The 21,103-nt window shown below is 40.4% G+C and overlaps 1 protein-coding gene across 1 annotated transcript in view; it reads right to left on the reverse strand.

The window, feature by feature from the left end:
- Positions 1-2,332: 2,332 nt before the first annotated feature.
- FER1L6 (fer-1 like family member 6) overlaps positions 2,333-21,103 on the reverse strand; it is a 137,404-nt gene continuing 118,633 nt past the window's right edge. The window contains exons 36-41 of the mRNA XM_027560901.1: positions 20,354-20,442; positions 19,806-19,904; positions 16,286-16,527; positions 14,402-14,565; positions 4,894-4,994; positions 2,333-3,160 (exon numbers count right to left, since the gene is read on the reverse strand). Of these exons, the coding sequence (XP_027416702.1) occupies positions 2,977-3,160; positions 4,894-4,994; positions 14,402-14,565; positions 16,286-16,527; positions 19,806-19,904; positions 20,354-20,442 (879 nt within the window). The 3' untranslated portion in view covers positions 2,333-2,976. The remainder of the gene's footprint in view (positions 3,161-4,893; positions 4,995-14,401; positions 14,566-16,285; positions 16,528-19,805; positions 19,905-20,353; positions 20,443-21,103) is intronic.

Genomic DNA, 21,103 nt, shown 5'->3' on the forward strand with positions numbered 1-21,103 from the left:
GTTGCAGTGGCCTCTCTTGTTGCGGAGCACAGGCTCTAAGTGCATGGGCTTCAGTAGTTGTGGCTCGAGGGCTCCAAAGTGCAGGCTCAGAAGTGGTGCAGGGCTTTAACTGTTACCTGGCATCTAGCGTCTTCTCGGACTAGGGATCAAGCCCTTGTCTCCTGCGTTGGTGGGCAAATTCTTAACCAGTGTACCACCAGGGAAGTCCTAAATTTTTAAAATTCTTAAGCTGTAGTTCCTTTAAGGCTAGCTGTGCACAGTTGGCCTAGAACATTATTTTACTTATTTTCTACACAGGATAGGCCATGAATGATAATCTATGTGTAAGACACCAGACAGAGCTGATTCCAAAATTATCTTCATTTACCATCACTCCTCACACATTTCTTATAGCACCATCTGATCTGAAAGTGTTTCAAATACTTTTGCTTTTCAGCATTCAATATGACATCAAAGAAAATTTGAGCTGTATTTAACTTAGAAGAATTTTCCATTTTTATTGTTTTTATTGTGGATTGAACAATGTATATTGTTTTGTCAAGTGTTGACTTGGCATTTCACTGTCCAGAATCCAGCAGAAAGCATAATACCTTCCTCCCAAATCTGTGCTAAAAATAAAGTTGTTCTTTTGCTTTTCAACGTCACCGCAAACGTGTGTTGTGCTATTCCCTAAACTTCATCCATGAAAAACACATTCCTTACTTAGTGCTCTTCTTAGACAAACCATAATCTAGAGATAAACAATGTCTTGAGGAAGTTCTGGATGCAAAATCCATGGCGACAAGAGGCTGCGTTTATCTTACCTCTGCTGTATCCCACTGCTCAGCACATAAGGGACACTCAATAAATAGTTTTAAATGAAAACCTTTAAATTTATAATTGCTTATTAAACATTTGATATTAAAAATAATGCATATTTATTTTAGAAGTCTTAGGAAAAATAGAGAAACAAAAAGGGAAAGAAAAGATACTGCTACTTAAAGTGAAAGTGAAGTCACTCAGTCATGTCCAACTCTTTGCGACCCCATGGACTGTAGCCTACCAGGCTCCTCCGTCCATGGGATTTTCCAGGCAAGAGTACTGGAGTGGGTTGCCATTGCCTTCTCCAACTGCTATTTAAAGATGACCACTATTAACACTTTGGCATATTCCTCCAGACATTTAATTTATGCATATGTACATATTTTTCCTTTTAAATCACGCTATACATAGTTTTTTTTTTTTAATTTACAATGTACTCAGTGTATATATTCCATGACATCAAGTAATTTGAGCTGTATCATTACTGATGTCTGTTATTTCACAATAAGAATGATCCATAGTTTATGTAACTAATTACACTAGGAAACATCGTCAATGCTTTAAATGCTCTAGTTTTTAGCACTTCAGAAAAATAGGACTTATGTTTACTAAAGAGTGAGTGTCTAGGGCTAGAATTCAGGGTACAACACTAATACTTCAATCTTTGATGAATCAGGAACATTCTAAATGACTTCTCATGTGGAAGTAACATGCTTCATTTTACAGAACATATGTGTGAAGTGAAGTGAAAGTCGCTCAGTCGTGTCTGACTCTTTGCGATCCCAAGGACTATAGAGTCCATAGCATTCTCCAGGCCAGAATACTGGAGTGGGTAGCCTTTCCCTTCTCCAGGGGATCTTCCCAATCCAGGGATCAAAGCCAGGTCTCCTGCATTTCAGGCAGATCCTTTACCAGCTGAGCCATGTGTAACACTATCTAAAGGAAACAGTAGCCCCAGTGCTTCTGGTGTCGAGAGGGGAACCCCAATCCAGCTTCCTCCATACCACCAAATGGCCCCTCAAGAAATAAAGAAAAAAACAGTTGCCATACTTACTTGTGTTTAAGGCCAAACATTCCAATTCCTTTGTTTCCTATTTCGCCTGAGAACACTAGTCCCTCACTTCCGCTCCCTGCTTCAGATGGGATGGCAGATCTACACTGTGTTACTTTGAAGATCAAAGAGTTAATTTAAGAAAAACTGACCCCATCTGACAAGTGCATTGGGTATTGTTTCTAAGACTGCTTTTGAAATTAATCTGTGCTTAAGAGTCATGACAGAACCTACCATATATGGTGGTAAGATTGAATAACGCGGATGATGGTTATTCACATCATGGTGTAGGGCTAGGGGGGCACCATATTTGGTGGGGATTATATATCTGACTAAAGAGAATTCCTACTGGTCTCATGGAGCTTCCCGTCCTATTCACACATACCCAGAATCACATTTTAATTCCCACTTGGAAATTGCCATATGCTAAATAAATATGCATAAATACAAATGGATTTCTCCAGAACTCACTACTACTACTGAGCATGTTCAACAAGCATTTAATGGAAAACCAGCAACATCTTTTTAGATGGGACTTTCAACGATGAAGTATTTTAAGTAGTGTATATAAAGTTTATTCCAAGCCAGCTTCTCAGCCTGAATAAGTGAATGTGTCCTGTAAATTGTAAGGATTAAAACAAAGTTAAGATATATGGGACAGGTTAAACATCCAGTAATTTGCTAAAATGCTTTTAGTTTAATTTGCAGTAAAAAAATTTACTTAATACTTAAAAAGAAGTGTTTCCAATAATATCTGAGACCTAGAATTAAACTTCTCAGAATAAAACCAATTATGGAAAGAAAATATTCACCTAAGTCAATTTAAGGTCACCAGTGACTACAATAGGGTAAAGGAGCCATTATCTCATGCTGCCCGTGGGCAAAACCATGCCTTAAGGTTTTTCCGTTGGAAAGAGGGCTAGCAGGGGTTGGAGCAGGGAGGGACAGTTTCACTCCCATTTCCTCCAAGAAGAGCTGATGTGTCCTTAGTTATAGGGAGTGGCTCTTAGGTCTTTGGGTTTACCCAGTATGGTGCCTGCACAGAGCACACACTCCTATCTATTTACAGAGGAGGAAGAAGAGGGGATCAGCAGAAAGGGAGGGTCTGGATTCTCCATGACCCTCTACGAGCCCCCAACAATCCTTTGGCTGATGGCTCCCGGCAAGGTATAGATGAAGAGGACCAGGAAGATGATGAGGATGATCAGAATGAAACCGATGATGATGTACTTCTTGTAGTTCCTCCAGATGAGGTGGTACAGGCACTTGAAGGGGCTCACGAACCAAGAGAAGGAGGTGTTCGGGCGGCTGAGAAGGAAGCAAGAGAAGATCAGGGAAGGTGCCAGGTTGTCAACACATACGAATCTCAAGATCTCAGGAAGGATTTCTGACTCTCAGTTTTGTGAGGACCCACAACGAAAGGCCTGAAAATGGGAGAAGACCATGTTGTCTTCAAGCAGGAGCACGCTAACTTTTTATGTGATAATGATTCCTCATCATTTTAAAGAGTGGTCCTGAGGGGGGCAAGAGCCTAGTTAGAACCTAGCCAGAGAACTGAGAGCCCTCTGTCTGTCCTACCCTGACCAGTTCAAGCCTCACCTCTTCCATGAAGCCCTCCCTGACCACCCCAGTCCACAGTAATTCCTCTGGTTCTGAATTCCTGCCTCACTCATTGCTTGACCTACCCCCTTTTTGAACCTAACGTGTTTTCCACACTGATAACTATTTTATGAATCTGTGTGCTCTCCCTAAACAGACTGAAAGCTTCCAGAAGGCAGAGTTTATATCTTACATTTCTCTGGTGTTCTTCAAAGTGTTTCCAACCATTATGTTCCCAACACTATGACAGATTAAATATAGGTGCAAAGAAAGGAACACCTACTCATCAGGAGACACTTGGGGTCCAGGGAGGAACAAGACAGCTGTAATTTGAGAGAGTATTTTGTGTACATATTTCATATCTATTGATACATATGTTTACTTTTTTAACTTTTTTTTTTAGTTTTTCTGATTTGGACCATTTTTAAAGCCTTTATTGACTTTGCTTCAATATTGCTTTTATGTTCTGATTTTTTTACTACAAGCCATGTAGGGTCTTAGCTCCCCAACCAGGGATTAAACTCACACCCTCAACATTGGAAGGTGAAGTCTTAACCACTGGACCACCAGGGAAGCTCTGTATATTTACTTTTTAATTGATATATAACCATGGTTTAAATGGAATATGGTAATCCTTGCTTCTAGTAATTCTACTTCTGGAAATTTATTTTAAGTGATAATTTATAAAGGGGAAACATTTTTATCATATTACAATAATGGAAAAAGGTAGAAGTAAATTAAACATCCAACTATGGAATGGCAACCAACTTAAATATGGGTATTGAGTCTGTGAACAATTTCACAGGCATTAAAAAAAATTCCTCTGACAATTATGGCAACAAGGTAAAATTTTTAAGCCAAGGATAAGTGAAATATGAAGATAATTTTGTATGCATGATTAGAGAAACACAAGGAAAAAAATTCATGTGAAACTCACATTCCCATACAAAATTACTGAAAACATATATGAAATTATTCTGGAATTGCTTATTTGGTAGTATTATGAAAAAGTGTCCTTTCCATTTGCTGGATACTGTGTAAGATTTTTGGAATATTTTTCAGTTATAAAACCATGCCAATAAAGAATCAGCCTGCAATGCAGGGGACACAGGAGACCTGAGTTCGATCCCTGGGTTGGGAAGATCTCCTGGAAGAGAAAAATGGTAACCCACTCTAGTATTCTTGCCTGGAGAATCTCACAGACTGTAGCCTGGTGGGCTACAGTCCATGGGGCTGCAAAGAGTTTGACACAACTAAGTGACTAAGCACAAACAAAACACAAAGAACCAAACACTACACGAATCGGATAGTAGCTATTGACTCCTCCTCACTTCTCGCTTCTCCCAGAGGGATGTTTTGGAGAAATGCTTGCATCCTCTGATACGGGGCCCACAGAGGGCCCTTCCCATGTCTGATCCCCTCATCCCCGTGACTTCACTCACTTGGGCTTGTCCAAGGGCTCTGGCTCCTTTCGGGCTTTTCCAACAGGATTTTTCTCAGCTTCCTCTGCCGTCACGAGGTGGAACTCGGCTTCAACCTTGCCCTGCACAAAGACAAAATTCTCAGTTTCTAGTCACAAAGAACTGCGGGGTGTGGGTTGGTGGGGAGGGCAAGGCCAACTTTGGAGAAGAAGTGTTATCATGTGGGATAATGCCAGGAAGGATTTTGCCTATCCGCTGCTTTATTATCGAGGAAATATCTTTCTGGTCCTGGGAGAAGCCATTTTTACGATGGACAATAAAAGTCCTGAAATAATGTTACTCAAGTTTTGTGAGGCGAGGGGGTCCCACGTGTACACATAGAAACACAAATTTCACTTGTAATCATTTAATATCTGTAGAAGCAATGTGAATTACAGAAAACAGAAAGGGGACTAATTACTTGAGTAGCAAACCCTTTTGAATCTACTACCATCTTTCTTCTCTGTTGATGGCTCTCAAAAGGAAGGACTATTTCACTTGTAATCATTTAATATCTGCAGAAGTAATACGAATTATAGAAAACAGAAAAGGGGACTAATTACTTGAGTAGCAAACCCTTTTGAATCTGCTACCATCTTTCTTCCCTGTCGATGGCTCTCAAGCGGAGCTGGGTGTGTATGGACCTACATTTGCCAAATGGCTTTTTTGTCATCTTTATTTTTGCTGTGCCCTCTAAGTATTTTAGAATTATCCTTTTATTCTAGCACTCTCTTCCCTTCTCTCCCCTCAGTGAGAAACAGTCTCTTTGGTTTGAAAATTGTGAATCATATGCTTCTTCAGAGCACCGTGCCAAAGTTATTGGCAGGGATATAAGTCGGATTATCAAAGGATGAGACAGGACTTCTGTACAAGGTGAGAGTCATTCTTTCTTGTTCATTCACTACTTTTGGAGGCTCCCTGTATACCAGGCATTGTTCTAGGCCCTGGGGACTTAATGATTAAGAAAAATAGGAGAAAAATAGGATCACTGATCTAGTAGAGCTCCTGTTTTTGGTGGACGAGACCCTCTCTCTTGCTCCTTTGGTTTTGTGGATCAAGATTCAAGGTGAGGAACTTCCCTTGTGGTCTAGTGGTTAAGACTCCATGCTTTCAATGCAGGGGACACAGGTTTAATCCCTGGCCAGGGAATTAAAGTCCCACATGTTGTGTGGTGTGGCCAAAAAAACAAAATTAGAAAAGATTCAAGATGATAGGAGGGACACAGAAGTGGCAGGAGACTGGAGCAACATCAAAGAATTTCAGCACCTATGTTTGCTGTTAAGTTTGCCTTTCTGAATCTCGTGTGGATGGGGCATTACCTGACTTCTGAGGTTGATTTCCTACCCAGTAAAAAGGTCTAAGGTTCTAATGAACCAATGATCTAGTGTTAACTTATTTATTCTTACTGAAAAAGCCAGGATTTCTTCATATATATATCTATATATTTCATTTTTATTTGTTTATTATCTTTTTTGTCTGTGCTGGGTCTTCACTGTTGCACGGGCTTTTTCTCCAGGTGCAGTGAGTGGGGCTACTCTCCAGTGGTGGTAGGCAGGGGTCTCATTGCAGTGGCTTCTCTTGTTGTCAAGCCCCAGCTCTAGCTCACGTGGGCTTCAGTAGGTGTGGCACATGGGCTCTAGAGTGAACATGGGTTGTGGCTCCCAGGCTCTAGCGTGCAGGCTCCACAGCTGTGGCCCATGGGCTTCGTTGCTCCGCGGCACGTGGGCTCTTCCCAGATCTGGGATCAAACCTGTGTCTCCTACTTTGGCAGGTGGATTCTTTACCACTGAGCCACCAGGGAAGCCCAAGCCAGGGCTTCTTAACAAACAGATTTAGTTGCTGGTAGCCACGAAAATGTAATCATCGGAGAAATTAGAGAGAAGTAGAGTATTTGGGATGAGTTTGGATCCCTAGGTTGGGAAGAGCCCCTGGAGAAAAGAAAGGCTACCCACTTCAGTATTCTGGCCTGGAGAATTCCATGGACTGTATAGTCCATGGGGTCACAAAGACTCAGACACAACTGAGTGACTTTCACTTTTTTTTTTCCACTTTTTTGGAGCAGACTCAGAGAGGTAGTGTCATGGCTGTCTGAATTAGTAAAGAAGCACAGTGGGCTTTTATTACAAGTGAAGTCATGAGTTCAAATCTAGGTAATCTCATCCATTCTTTAGACTAGTACTGTGACCCAACTCAGAAGGGATTAAATTCATATGACCCAGAAATATTCCTTAAAAATATGTGTATATATACTCATTCCTATTGAGAAATTTTGGCTCCATCAGCAATGCCTTGCACATAAAGGGACTGAGGAAATGCTTGGAAAGAAAGAATATAAAGCTTTTATCCATTCTTGTCACTCCTCTACACATCTATCAACAGTACAATAATAGTAATATAACTCTAACTGTAATTGCAACACTTTATTGAATGCTTGTTTCGTCCCAGATTTGTTTTTTTTTTTTTTTTGTCTATAATCTATCATAGTGACTAGCAAAGTAGGTCTCCTTTATATTGATAGAGAAATAAAGCCATAAAAGTCAAATAACTTTCCCAAGGTCCCATAGGCAATTAGCTAACCAACTGCAATTTGAACCAAACTCTGTAAGATTCCAAAGTTCATGCTCTTTCCTTTATAGCAGGCTGCCTTCCGATTGCCAGATAATTGGACTAAAATTTTTACGGGACCCTTCCCAGCTCTAACACGAGATGATTCTGTGATTGTCTTCATCATTGCCACCTAAAGGCATTTGTCTTCTCGGGCCTTAGTTTCCTCTTCTATCAGATGGCCAGAGGCTCTTTAAAGCAACTTGGCTCTAACTGCTAGGTTTCATGAAAGGCGGAGTTAGAGCTTAGGATAACCGTGTAAGATTTCATGGCTGGAATAAACCCAAGAAGCCAGCTCCCCATGCATGGCAGAGAGGGCTTCCAATCTGCAAGATAAGACCCTCTGTCTGATTTCCAGAGGTTTTCCAGCAATGATCTGGGTTCCACTGTGCAATACTTTTATATGCTAGGAGCCTCATTCAACTCCTCTATACTTGACAGAGTTTAAGAGTCACTAACCAACCGCTGGGCTCCAGAATGTTTGGAAGAGAGGACAAAATCCAATGGAGAACAAGTGAGTATGAGAGTGAAGGGATCATAGGTGCCTTTTTTTCTTCATTGCTTAACAATAAGCTTAGCTAGAGTGCTGTATAACATGTATGGTGGTATATTATTCCATTTAAACCACTTGACAGCTTGGCAAGATAGATGACATTTTTATTCCCAGTTTATAGCCCAGGAAACGAAGGCTTGATGATGTTTGCTAACTTATGCCACAAAACTAGGATTTGTACCCAGGTCCTCTGACACCAAATCCCATCCTCCGCTATTTTGGAAGAAAAGCTACGGCAAACCTAGAGTATTAAAAGCAGAGACATCACTTTGCCAACAAAGGTGCATATAGTCAGGGCTGTGATTTTTCTAGTAGTCAAGTATGGATGTGAAAGTTGGGCCATAAAGAAGGCAGAGCCCCAGAGAATTGATGCTTTTGAACTGTGGCACTGGAGAAGACTCTTGAGAGTCCCTTGGACAGCAAGGAGCTCAAACCAGTCAATCCTAAAGGAAAGAAACCATGAAAATTCATGGGAAGAACTGATGCTGAAGCTCCAATACTTTGGTCACCTGATGTGAAGAGCCGACTCATTGGAAAAGATACTGATGCTGGAAAAGATTGAAGGCAAAAGAAGGGGGCAACAGAGGGTGAGATGGTTGGATGGCATCATTGACTCAATGGACATGAGTTTGAGCAAACTCCAAGAGACAGTGATGAATAGGGAAGCCTCGTGTGCTGCAGTCCATGGGGTTGCAAAGAGTTGGACACGACTGAGAAAACAACATCTGCTATTTTATGTGTCTAAGTGGTTTCATTCTGTGGAAGAAGTGAATCAGCCTATTTATTTAACAATCAATCAATATGCCTTTTCTGAAATGTTCAAGAAGAATCTCACAATCACTGCCATTCCCCAGCATTTTAATATATTTTTGATGTTAAATGTTGAAAACACATACTTGCTATAGAGAGAAAAAAATGTTGCACAGATGAGGCCAAATACAAAATAATACACTGTGTGATTTCATTTAGCTAAAGAAGGCAACGGATCAATTAATGAGGTTAGAGGTCAGGATAGCGGTCAGGACAGTGACATGAGGGGTCTGGGTCACTGGAGAGGTTCTGCTTCTTTGTCTAGGTACCGATGGGAGTGTTCAGTGTGTGAAAATTCATGGTTGGTACACTTTTCTAGAATGTATATTACTCTTTTCTGTATGTAAATATATTATGTATTAATAAAATTGGCTTTAAAAAGAAAAGAAAAACTTGTTTTTTACTTCCATCTAATGGCTGGCCTTCAGTAACAGGGAATAGTAGAGCAAGGCATAGCATAACACAGCACAGGAATTGAGTGAGTAGGATTTGGTGCAGACAAATTTATATCTGAAATCAGATTCTGCCACTTACTAGCTGTGTGACTTTGGGTGAATTACCTGCCCGTCTGAGTCTCACTCATCTGGGGATGTTAATAGCATGTACCCCATAAAGTTGCTTTGAAAAATAAATAACACTTATACAGTGCTCACTCCAGTGCTTGGTGAATATCAAACTTTTAAAAAATCATAGTTCTTACCTTCAACACTACCTTATGGACAGAAATGCATAATTTAATGAGAAATATATTCTGCTTATTCAAAAAACTCTCAAAGAAGTCCCAAGGACCCATATTCTCACCAATGAGCCACCAGGGAAGCCCACATACACATACATATGTACGTGCACACATATGCATGTGTGTGTGACTGTGTGCATTATAGTACATGATCACACCTCTGGACCTAGGAACTCCATTTCTCAATAGCTAATTTAAGGAAATAATTCAAAACTCAGAAAAAGCTTTAACACAAAACACATAGTCATATTCTTTTGGATATTCAAATTGTCCTATATGTTATAATAAGATGTCTCAGGGCCACATTGCATTTATCTGCCCCTGACCTGGAGTCAGCCATTTCCCCAAAGATATATGGATTCTTTTAGTAGGAATTGATATTTAGAAACAAGTGTCAGGGTGCTAGGAATCTTGTTTGCTACTGGGTTAGAAAAAAATATTTTTAAATTCATGAGTCAATGATGATACAAAAAAATAAAGTAAGAGAAAAAAATCTCACTTACCACCACTAAGTATGAGTCTTACACTAATTCTTGATTCAAAAACTTGGTAGTGAGTGGAGAGAATTAAACATTTATCTGATTTTTTTTTAGGGGATGTGGTGACTATAATATATATCCATTTGATGAGAGAAAGCTCTTCTTAACACATAAATGCCAACTAATAAATGAAAAACAATGATATAATTAGATAATATATAGATGGATAGATAGATGATAGATAAAAATGGCTGGGGGCCTATTTGAAAATAAAATAGATCAAAAAGATAAGTAATAGCAACATATCAACTATAACTGAATCTTATTTTTTTTTAAAAAAAAGCTATAAAATACATTTGAGGACAATAGGGTATCCTTTTTTACAGAAGGAGAAATGAATATGATATGGATTTCAAGTTATATATGGCAATATTATTAATTTATATGTGATGATGGCATTGTAGTTATGTAAGAGGATGTCCGTATTCTCAGCAGATGCACGTGGAAGTATTTAGGGGTAAAGTGTTAGAATGTCTAGAACTTACTCCTAAATGGTTCAGCCAATGTATGTGTGTGTGTATCTATACCTATACATATACACACACATATATATATTCACATATACAGGCAAAATAAATATGGCAAAATATCAACAAATGCTGAGTCTAGATGGTGAGTATGTGGCTGATCCTTGTCCTAGTCAACTTTTCTGCATGCTTAAATTTTTTTAAATGAACATATGTTGAGGAAAAACACATGATTTAACTGTGGCATTTCTATTTTGAGAATATAAAGAGTTAATCATATTCCTAATACTATGTAGAGGAATGCTTATTATAACACTGAATAAGCCAAAATGAACAAGGCATTATTTTTAACATAGAATGATCACGATTATATAAAATTAACCAAAATCTGTATATATCGGGAATAACAATATGTATTAGCAATTGTTTTTTTTGAGCAATTTGCATATGGGCACTATTTCTTCCTTTCTGCATTTTGGTGTCTTTTGAATTTTCTATAAATTTTCTAAAAATTTTCTATAAATTTTCTATAATATAGTTTGTCTTAAAAACGATCTTCAGGTGAAAAATATCTCCCCTCTCTGCTCCTGTGGAATCTGAATTTGCCACGTACTCTTCAGACAGTTTGTCTGTCTACAGGTCTCCTCAGCTAAACTGTGAATTTCTGGATGGCAGGAACGTGTCTTATTGATTGCTGAGCCTTTAGTGCCTAGCGTATGAGTATGGAGCCATCGTAAATGCTGACAACGGTTTTTTCATACTAAACTGAGAGCAAAGAAATGTCTCTTTTAATTTTAGTTATTATGCTCTTGGGACTTACCTGGGCTACCTACCTGTAGACTCACAATATTAAGCTATAAAAGAAACTTCCTGATCTTCATCTCCTGAAAGAGTGATTTCTTTGAAGGTTGCTTTTAGCAGGATAATAAGATGCATAATGTAATGTGTTTAACGAAAAGCATGTTCTATACATAGTCCTGTTCCTTCACCAAAGGATGCCTGTGCTTTTGCAATTCCATTTGGAGCTGTTTTTCACTCACTATCCTATATTCCACACTAGGAGCTGTGTGATCCAAGTCTCTCAATTACACAACTTGGGTGTACAGATAAGTGGCTTTAAAAATAAGCCTGGCAGGTGGCATAGCCCATAAACAAACCCCTCCTGGCTGCTGGTAATTGGAATAAGAGGACAGTGATGTTCTGACTGCTGGCTGCAAGGCACAGGAGGGGAGTTCACGCAGAGTTGGAAATAGAGTATGTCTTTGCTAGAAACACATCTTGGAGGCACCCAGTCTGAACTATTCATTTTACAGGCATGGAAACTGTAAAAATGAGTAGACAGAAATCTCAATTAAAATAGAGTGGAGATATCAGCAAAGGGGGCTCTCATGCCCTATGCAGACAGCAGAACCTAACAGGAAGAAAGACTTCCTCTTCTAGCCTGGCCACAGCTCATCCAATGAGAGACAGTCACGACTCAGCCAATAAAAAGCCATGGATTCTTTGTTAACTATAGCACTCCCAGCTTCCTTTTTCCCTCCATAAAAGAGTTCTGTCCATTTTTTTGCTGGGGACTTGCACATGGCTAGGACGGGGGAGCCTGGTGGGCTGCCGTCTAAGGGGTCGCACAGAGTTGGACACGACTGAAGCGACTTAGCAGCAGCAGCAGCAGCCATGGTTGCAGATCTCAAACTGCAATTCTTTGTTAATCCCAAATAACCTGTTTCTGCTGGAGAAATAGCTAGCAGTCTACTGTTGGAACATGTGTCAACACTTTATACTTTCTTGTGGTTAAATTTTATTCCATTGTATGGATATACCTGATGGTGACATATGTAAAGCCACTTAAAACTCAAAATGGAGTAACTATGGTTCATGCATCCAAAATGGAGCCAGGTGGTTTTGCAGATCCAAGTTCCTAAATCATTGAGAACTTCAATCTTCTGAACTGTATCAAATTCTAAGACACCACTGCTGCTGCTGCCGCTAAGTCACTTCAGTCATGTCCGACTCTGTGTGACCACATAGACGGCAGCCCACCAGGCTCCCCCGTCTCTGTGATTCTCCAGGCAAGAACACCAGAGTGGGTTGCCATTTCCATCTGCAATGCATGCAAGTGAAAAGTGAAAGTGAAGTCGCTCAGTCCTATCGGACTCTTAGCGACCCCATGGACTGCAGCCTACCAGGCTCCTCCGTCCATGGGATTTTCCAGGCAAGAGTACTGGAGTGGGGTGCCATTGCCTTCTCCAAAGACACCACTAGCCATCTTCAAAACAGTATCTGCCATCACCTGCTCCCTGCAACCTTGCAGTTTCAAAGATCCCCCCTCCTTTTGCAACAATGTAATCATTTCAAACCCCAACCAACCCTTGCTTAAAAAGCACCCTTCTTGCCAAACTGGATTTCTGATTGGTAACCAAAAAAATCTGCTTAACTTTGTGGTGTTTTGCCTTTACCAGGCTCCCTCATTTTGTAGTGGAACAGAACAGAACTCAAGTGCTTCTTGAATCTGCCTCTCTCTAGCTATAGTCCTAACAAACCTCAAATAAATGCCTCTTTACTTCAATCAGGTCTGTGTTTCTGAAATTTTTATTAACATATCAAATTTGTTTATCCATTCATCAGTTGATAGACATTTGGATGGCTCCAATTTGGGGTATTATGAATAACATTGCTATGAACCTTCATTTCTGAACTCATCCATTCATCAATCAGTTCACTAACTGAGCATCTATTATGTGCTAAGCCATGAAGCTTGGAAAGGAGTGCAGAGGCTGCCACATAGTAAAACCTCAGTGAAACCTCAGTGCATACTTGAGGGGACAGGAAAGAAGGCGTCTGCTTGAATTCTCATTCTTCCGATCCCATCTCACAGAGGGGACTGAACTTGAGAATGGAAGGAAGAGAAAGCCTCCAAGAAAACACGCTAGAACTAGACCCCATGGAGTCAGGTCAGCAGCTGCCATTTACCCAGTTAGGCTCAAAGAAATCCATGTCTTGCCCCCACTGAGTCCACAGAACAGAGAGAGACTGAGAACTCGGTCTATACCCAGACCTGTGACCTGAAGGGTCCTGACTTGGGTTTGCTCTGACTTCTGGGCACTAGGAGCAGAAGGGAGAACACGCTCCCCCGAAGACAAGCATAGAAGCGAAAGGGGGCCATCCATGCGGTCCTGGTCCCTTTTCTCAACTTCACTGAGCACTGGAGTCCTCCGTCCTCCCTTACACAGGTGATGAGGGAGCTCAAAGAAAGGGTAAGGGAAACTTTCTTCCCACTACTCATGAAATGTCTGAACTCCTACAGTATGTGTCACACAGGATGGAGCAAGTTGGCAAGTTGGGAAAGGGGTGAATGGCTCTCCTTTCTGCCAGCATCCTCTGGAGCAAGTTTTAAAAGGATAGATCACTTTTTAAACTGAGTTTTTCGTTTGAAGGTGAAGGGATGAAGCATTTGCATTAAAATTGCACATTCGTCAGGAATGTATGCATAATTTCAAGAGATGTTGAAAAAAAATTAATGCCAGGGGCATATGTTCAAGCCAAGAGGATGGAAATCCACCCTGACATAGATTGCTATTAAATCAAGCATGCTGAAATACGGAGGGCTTAATGCATTTATAAATTTTTCAGAATTCTTGCTTCTCAGAAGAATCTTTGCCCTAAAGGGCTCTCTGTCATTTCAAGTCATTTTTCTTTAAGTTTACAAAATGACTCATTTAAAGAGCATGGGTCCTCTGCCTGCCCCATCCCCACCCCATCTTCTACGGCTCTGACTTACCGTGAGTTCTTTGCTTTTAGCAAAAGGCCACCAGCCCCGCACACGCTTTTGCTGGAATATGGAAATCATGTTCTCCTCACTTGCATTTTCAAATTTGGTGAGATCACAGGCTTTGGCAGACTTCGCTGCTCGGGGGAAACTATTGAGGTTCATTTCCAGGGAGCCTGTGAAGAGATGCCCTTAACAGGTTAGGGAAGGGCTTTAAAATCCGTCATTATCCTCATTCACACACCCATTCATCTATCCTCTCACTGGTCATTCAATCAGGACCACAAGGGATCAATAGCTTGTGCTAGGTATCCAGGACACAAATATGACCAAGACATGTGTGTTGCGTTTAAGGCATTAATAATGTGGCAGCACACCAGGACTTCCCCGGCAGTCCAGTGGTTGGGACTTTGTCTTCCAGTGCAGAGGGTGTGGGTTCGATCCCTGGTCGGGGATCTTAAGATCCCACATGCCTCGCGGCCCAAAAGCCAAAACATAAAACAGAAGCAATATCATAGCAAATTCTATAAGGACTTTAAAAAGTGGTCCACGTTAAAAAAAAAAAAAAAAAAGTATTAAATAAAAGAAAGTGCTGTGGCAGCAGGTAGAAGACCAGGGCAGAGCTACCGTATGTAACTTTCAAGCCTCGGTTTCTGATATCATCTGCTGGGCCTCTTCTCTGTTCCCCGAGTATGATCTAGATTCTGTGTCTATCCTCTGAGCTTTTCCCTGCCTTAGCACTGATCAGCCTAGAAGAAGCTCCTCCCCCCATCACCCCTCCCTTTCTGAGCCCATTAAACTCCTCCAGGCTGGGGACTAAGTCTTACTGTCCTGGTAGCAACTCTTCCAGTACCTTCGTGGATTCTCAACAATGAATTTTCTCTTTCAAGAAAATTTGTGTACAATCTTTAAGGGGTTAGTTTTCACTCACAGTTGTTATAAAATACTCGCATATTTCCCTATGTTGTATAATCCACCCCGGAGCCTGTCTCACACTCAGTGGTTTTGCCTCCCACACCCCCACCCCTGGGTTGCCCCTCCTCCCTTCTCTCCCCATCGGTAACCACTAGTTTATTCTCTGTATCTGTGAGTCTGCTTCTTTTTGGTTGCCATTCACTAGTTTTCAACAAGTAAGTATAAGTCATAATAAGAGAATGCCATGAGAATACTATATTTCTCTCTTTAATAAACTTTCCTATTAAGTAGTATTTGTTAACTGTGGACACTTAAAATATATACATGAGTTAAAAAAAAATTTACATAATCCTACCTCCCAAAAGTTGACCACTGCCTTACTTATTAGTTCATATTCTCATGTCAGTCTTTCTGTCTCTTTGGCTGTCTCTGACTCTTTCTGCTACACAAATAAACACACTTTTTACCAAAAGGGGATTTTTTTTTACATACTTTTTTCATTTAATGCACCTTGCCTAACTATCCAACTGATTAAATATTCTAATATTTTAATGGCTGCAGGGTTATTACTTATTGAGCACTACTTTGTATGAAACTCTGTACTTCGCTTTTAGATTATCAAATATATACCTCCCAATGCCCTCTGAAGTATATAATTTTATTATTCCCATTTTACAACTGAGGAAAACTGAGGTACAAAAAAGACCAGTGATTAGCTCAAAATTTAACAGCTTCTTGGCATTGGAGCAAAGACCAATTTAAGGTTACTTGAATATGTATCTTCTACCATAGGGATGTACCATAACTTACTGAGTCAATTACCTTATATTAAGGGCTATTTGGAATGTTCCAATATTTTGCTATCAAAATTATTAAACAGCATCGAAATGATTATTTGTGGAGCAAAGTCAGACTAAACTCTTCAGAAGTTGAGATAAAACCCTCAACATTAATATGACTTTGATGAAGTCTCTACCTTACCCAGAAAATCATCTGAGGACAGTCTTTCAAAATCCCAAACCTGGAGCACCAACACAGCTGGTGTCTTACACTCCATCTTCTCTAATGAAAATATATGCTCCCTCTTGGAAATGACCATTTGCTTCTCTGCTGGGAGATACTGAAATGGAAATAGGAAGCGCCAGTTGAAGTTCCCCTCTCCGGTCAGGGAGTTGTAATGCACGTCTGTCTCCTGCTTGTCGTCTTCCAAACCCTTTAACCACCTGAATGAAGACAGAGAAAGAATTAAACCCTCTGAGCACATTATTCATGCATCAGCATCACCAAGAGTGATTGAAGTAGTTTCATTGTGGTCACGGATCATAGTTTTAAAATTATGACATAGTTAGATTCAGATGGAAATTTCCGTTGGATCTGAAAGCTATAAATAGGGATCAAAGGGTCTGAAGCAGAAAGAATACTCTCATTCTAAGTCAGTTTGGGGAATTGTCTTCAGTAGTTCTTGGGTAGATTTGAAGCCCCATGCAATAAAGAGGGAAAACTCAGGAACTGTGGAATGAAAGTTTAATATGAGTTTCTTCTCACCCTGGAAGACTTTTTTAGGGGGGAGGGGGCATTTCCGCACCCACTATATTACACTACATTTTATTACATTACTCCATTCAATAGACAAGTTGTCTAAACTCTCTGTGCCTTTGTTGCATCTGGAACATGGAAACAATCACAGAATCTAGTTCATGGGAATTCTGAGGAATTACATGAGATAGTATATGTCCAGAGCTTTGTGTATTCCAAATGATCTATTATGTTATTTCCTCTTTGTATTATCTGGTCTTTCTCCTCTGTGCTGAGTATAAAGTAAGCTATAATGAATACATTTGCCTCTAGTACTTTATCCATGGCTAATTAACTCTTGAGAAAATAGGTACTTTTAATTCAAACTAATTGATAATGCCATACCACTTACTTTCTGAAAGCAAATATCCCTTCCTCTACCTCAAACTACCCCAGAGCAGATAAAGATCCTTCTCTTCTGAGAAGAGTGGTACCACTCAAGGTAAAGGTACAATTATTTAGGTAAGGGTACCTTTATTTAGCTAAAGATGGTGCTTGGCCAGTCAAGGTACGTGTGGTATCTGTTATGAGGCAAGGGCTGAGCCAGATGCTAGGGGGTGATGGGGAGCAAGCAGAGGTGATCCTTGTCTTTGTGGAGCCACAGTCGTGGAGGGGAGAGGATAGAGGGAAATGGGTGGGGTGGAAGAAGTCACCAGTGAGGGATATGCAAAGGCCCTATGGAAGAAGTTAGGATACATCCTAAGACAGGAGAGAAGCTCAGTGTGACTAGAGAAGGCAAGGGGGGAACTGATCCAGTGAGATGATAGGTAGCAGCTCATTATATGTGATATTTTAGGACTTACGAGAGACTTTAGATCCTTGTCCAGAGAAAATAGGATGTCATTAAAAGATTTTGAGTACAGGACTGATGTGATCAGATTGAGTTTTTAAAAGGTCACTCATTTTTCAACGTGAAGAACAGATTATTGGAAGTGAGACTGAATATGGAGAGACCAATTCAGATAGTATTGACCCCCGCAAGAAATGATGGAGGGAAAGATGATGATGGTGGAGCTTTCCTGGTGGCTCAGTGGTAAAGAATCTGCCTGCCAAAGCAGGAGGTTTGGGTTTGATTCCTGGTCCAGGAAGATCTCACATGCCTTGGAGCAACCAAGCCTGTGCTCCAGAGCCCGGGAACTACATTTACTGCAGCCCACATGTCCTAGAGCCTGTGCTGTGCAACAAGAGAAGCCACAGCAATGAGAAGCCCACGCACTGCAACAAAGTAGCCCTGGCTTCCCTGGCTTGCCGCAACTAGAGAAAAACCCACACAGGGATGAAGACCCAGCACAGCCAAAAATAAATAAATATATAAAATTATTTTAAAAAAAAGATGATGATGACATGGTGATGATAAGGAGAATGGATACTGCTGACAGCTATTTGGGACCTAAAATGAATAAGACTTAGTGGCATACCAGAAATGAGAGTGTCCATGAAGAAGACGGGTTCTTGCTGGGGGAAGACAAAGAGACAAAACTGAAAAGAATTTACTGTTTCTGAGATGAGTTTTATCTGAGGACACATTTTGTTGTTGTTGTTAAAACATTGGTACACTTTATTACAATAATATTTATGCTTTATTGCTTGTATTTGAGAGTATACTGAATATTTTGTTTGAAAACAAGTAGTTTATTGAGAAGATTTTGGATAAGAAGCTATCTATAGTTATTATTATAGATAACTTCTATATGTTATTATGATTATTCTATTTTTATTTTTTAAATCATAGACTACCTTAGGTTATGCAATATTTATTTTGAAAACCTCTAAGTAATTTAACTTCCTCAGAGTTTGTGGAGAGAAAAATTATTGTTTCTTTGAAATTTTCCTGCTAAAAGAACTACAATTCTTTTATTTTTTAAATTGAAGTGTAATTGCTTTACAATGTTGTATTAGTTTCTGCTGTACAACAAAGTGAATCAGCTATATGTACACATATATCCCCTCCCTCTTGATTAGGGTACATGTTTAAGTCATATTGTTTCTGGTTCTCTACCACCTCCTCTCCCTCCCTGACTAGGGGCTAAAGGAAACCTACAAAGGCATTTGTGTCATAGCCAAGATGTAGCAGAGAGATACAAATTATTTAGTTTCCTAGGTCCTAGGCTGATAAATTTTTTTTATCAAAGTAGCAAATGAAAAGGTATAAATTTCAACTTTTGTGTTAGGCTGTGGCTCAGCTGGTGAAGAATCCACCTGCAATGTGGGAGACCTGGATTTGATCCCTGGGTTGGGAAGATCCTCTGGAGAAGGAAACAGCTACCACTCCAGCATCTGGCCTGGAGTATTTCTTGGACTGTGTAGCCCATGGGCGTTGCAAAGAATCAGACACAACTGAGCAATCTTCATGTCACCGTGGGCTTCCCAGCTGGTGCTAGTGGTAAAGAACCTGCCTGCCAGTGCAGGAGACATAAGAGACTCAGGTTCGATCCCTGAATTGGGAAAATCTCTGGAGGAGAGAATGGCAACCCATTCCAGTATTCTTGCCTAGAGAATCCCACAGAAAGAGGAGCCTGGTGGACCACAGTCCATAGGGTGCAAAGAGTCAGACATGCCTGATGCAATTTAGCATGCATGCTTATAATCTTAACACTTAATTTTTCATCAATAGCACTATAGTTCACTACTTTCTGCTGGTGTAAATATATTTTGAATGTCATTCAAAAAGTTTAGGCATTCAACATTTAACAGGAAGAGACATTCATATAAACAAACTTTTCTCACAAAAATATTTCATGAGATAATCATTCTTAGTAAAATGACCAAATATTTGGCAAAGAAAGTGACCTCTCTAACAAGGTGAGTAAGAAAGCCTCCTTTTGTGAGGTGTGGGTGGAATGCCTTCCATGAAGCATAGTTTGGTTGAGGGTTAAAGGGTGAACAGGAGAAGGAAAGGGTGGATGGAGTTTGCTGATGATCTTACCCTTTAACATAAATATCACTCGATTTTTGTCCTGTGAAGATATTCTCATCCTCCAAAATGACATCTTCTGTGTTCCAGATGGTTACTCTCAGTTCATACCTGGGATAAGGGAAGGGAGACGTAGGTTGAAGACCCTGGAGGTTGAGTCGATTGGTGTCTATGTGATTCTGGTATTGCTTTGAGTCTATAAGCTTCCTCGACTTTACCAAGTTCAAAATATTAAGACTTAAGGTCTTCGTTCCATCAAAACCAAGTGTCCCAGCTGGAATCATCATGAACATGAATTTCTCTGAGCAGATCCTCCTTCCATCAACCAACATTTTTTGGATGTGGAAGAATGTTGACACTCAGGGCTCTTACCATAAAACAGGGGCCACTATTTCCATCCCCATTGCTACTATTATTACCACCACTCCTGATGTAACTGACCAGGTAGAAAGTCAGGCATGATTGTCAGGTGTCAGCTGATTGGTGTAATGTGTCAGACACCAGGTCTTTTAGTCTGCACCATGGTTTCTTTCCTTGAAGATGAGGCTGCAACTACTTACCCTTTGGGTTTCCTTGGAGAAATGTCAACAGGAGGTCCAGGCTGAGGCATATCTTCAGGAAACATATCCACCCACATCTGCAGACGGCCCTTGTGAAGAAAAGAAGACTCTAGCTTTTTTGGGGAAAGTGTGGTTACCACATGGACACTGACCATTCACAGTTTTAACAGATGCCTTTACTAGGGTTGAGTCTCTGGTGGCTCAGACGGTAAAGAGTCCGCCTGCGATGCAGGAAACGTAAGAGACTCTGGTTCGATCCCTGGATGAGGAAGATCCCCTGGAGAAGGGAATGGCAGCCCACTCCAGTATCTGTGTCTGGAGAATTACATGAACAGAGGATCTTGGTGTGCTACAGTCCGTGGGGTCGCAAAGAGTCAGACATGACTGAGACACTAACACTTTCACTTTACTAGGAACAGTTATTAGGTAAATATAATATAATATAATAATATTATCCATACTGTATTTAGAATATTTGTTGACAAAGACAGAACTTACATTTTTATTAAAAATTGGAGCATATATCAAGAGAAGGGCAAACCTTATTGAGCACCTACTATGTGGTAGATGCAGCCCTGTGCAATTGAAAGCATTGTCTCATTAATTCCTCCAATATCTCCACTAGGTAGAAATTCCTACTTGGCAGATGAGAAATGTCTTGCATGTATTTACACAGGCAATATATAGCAGGGCCTGGATTCAAATCTTATCTGCTGACTCTATAGAGACCTGGCTTTTCTTACCAACCCC

This window comes from Bos indicus x Bos taurus, chromosome 14 (assembly GCF_003369695.1).
Source record: "Bos indicus x Bos taurus breed Angus x Brahman F1 hybrid chromosome 14, Bos_hybrid_MaternalHap_v2.0, whole genome shotgun sequence".
NCBI classification, from domain to species: domain Eukaryota; kingdom Metazoa; phylum Chordata; class Mammalia; order Artiodactyla; family Bovidae; genus Bos; species Bos indicus x Bos taurus.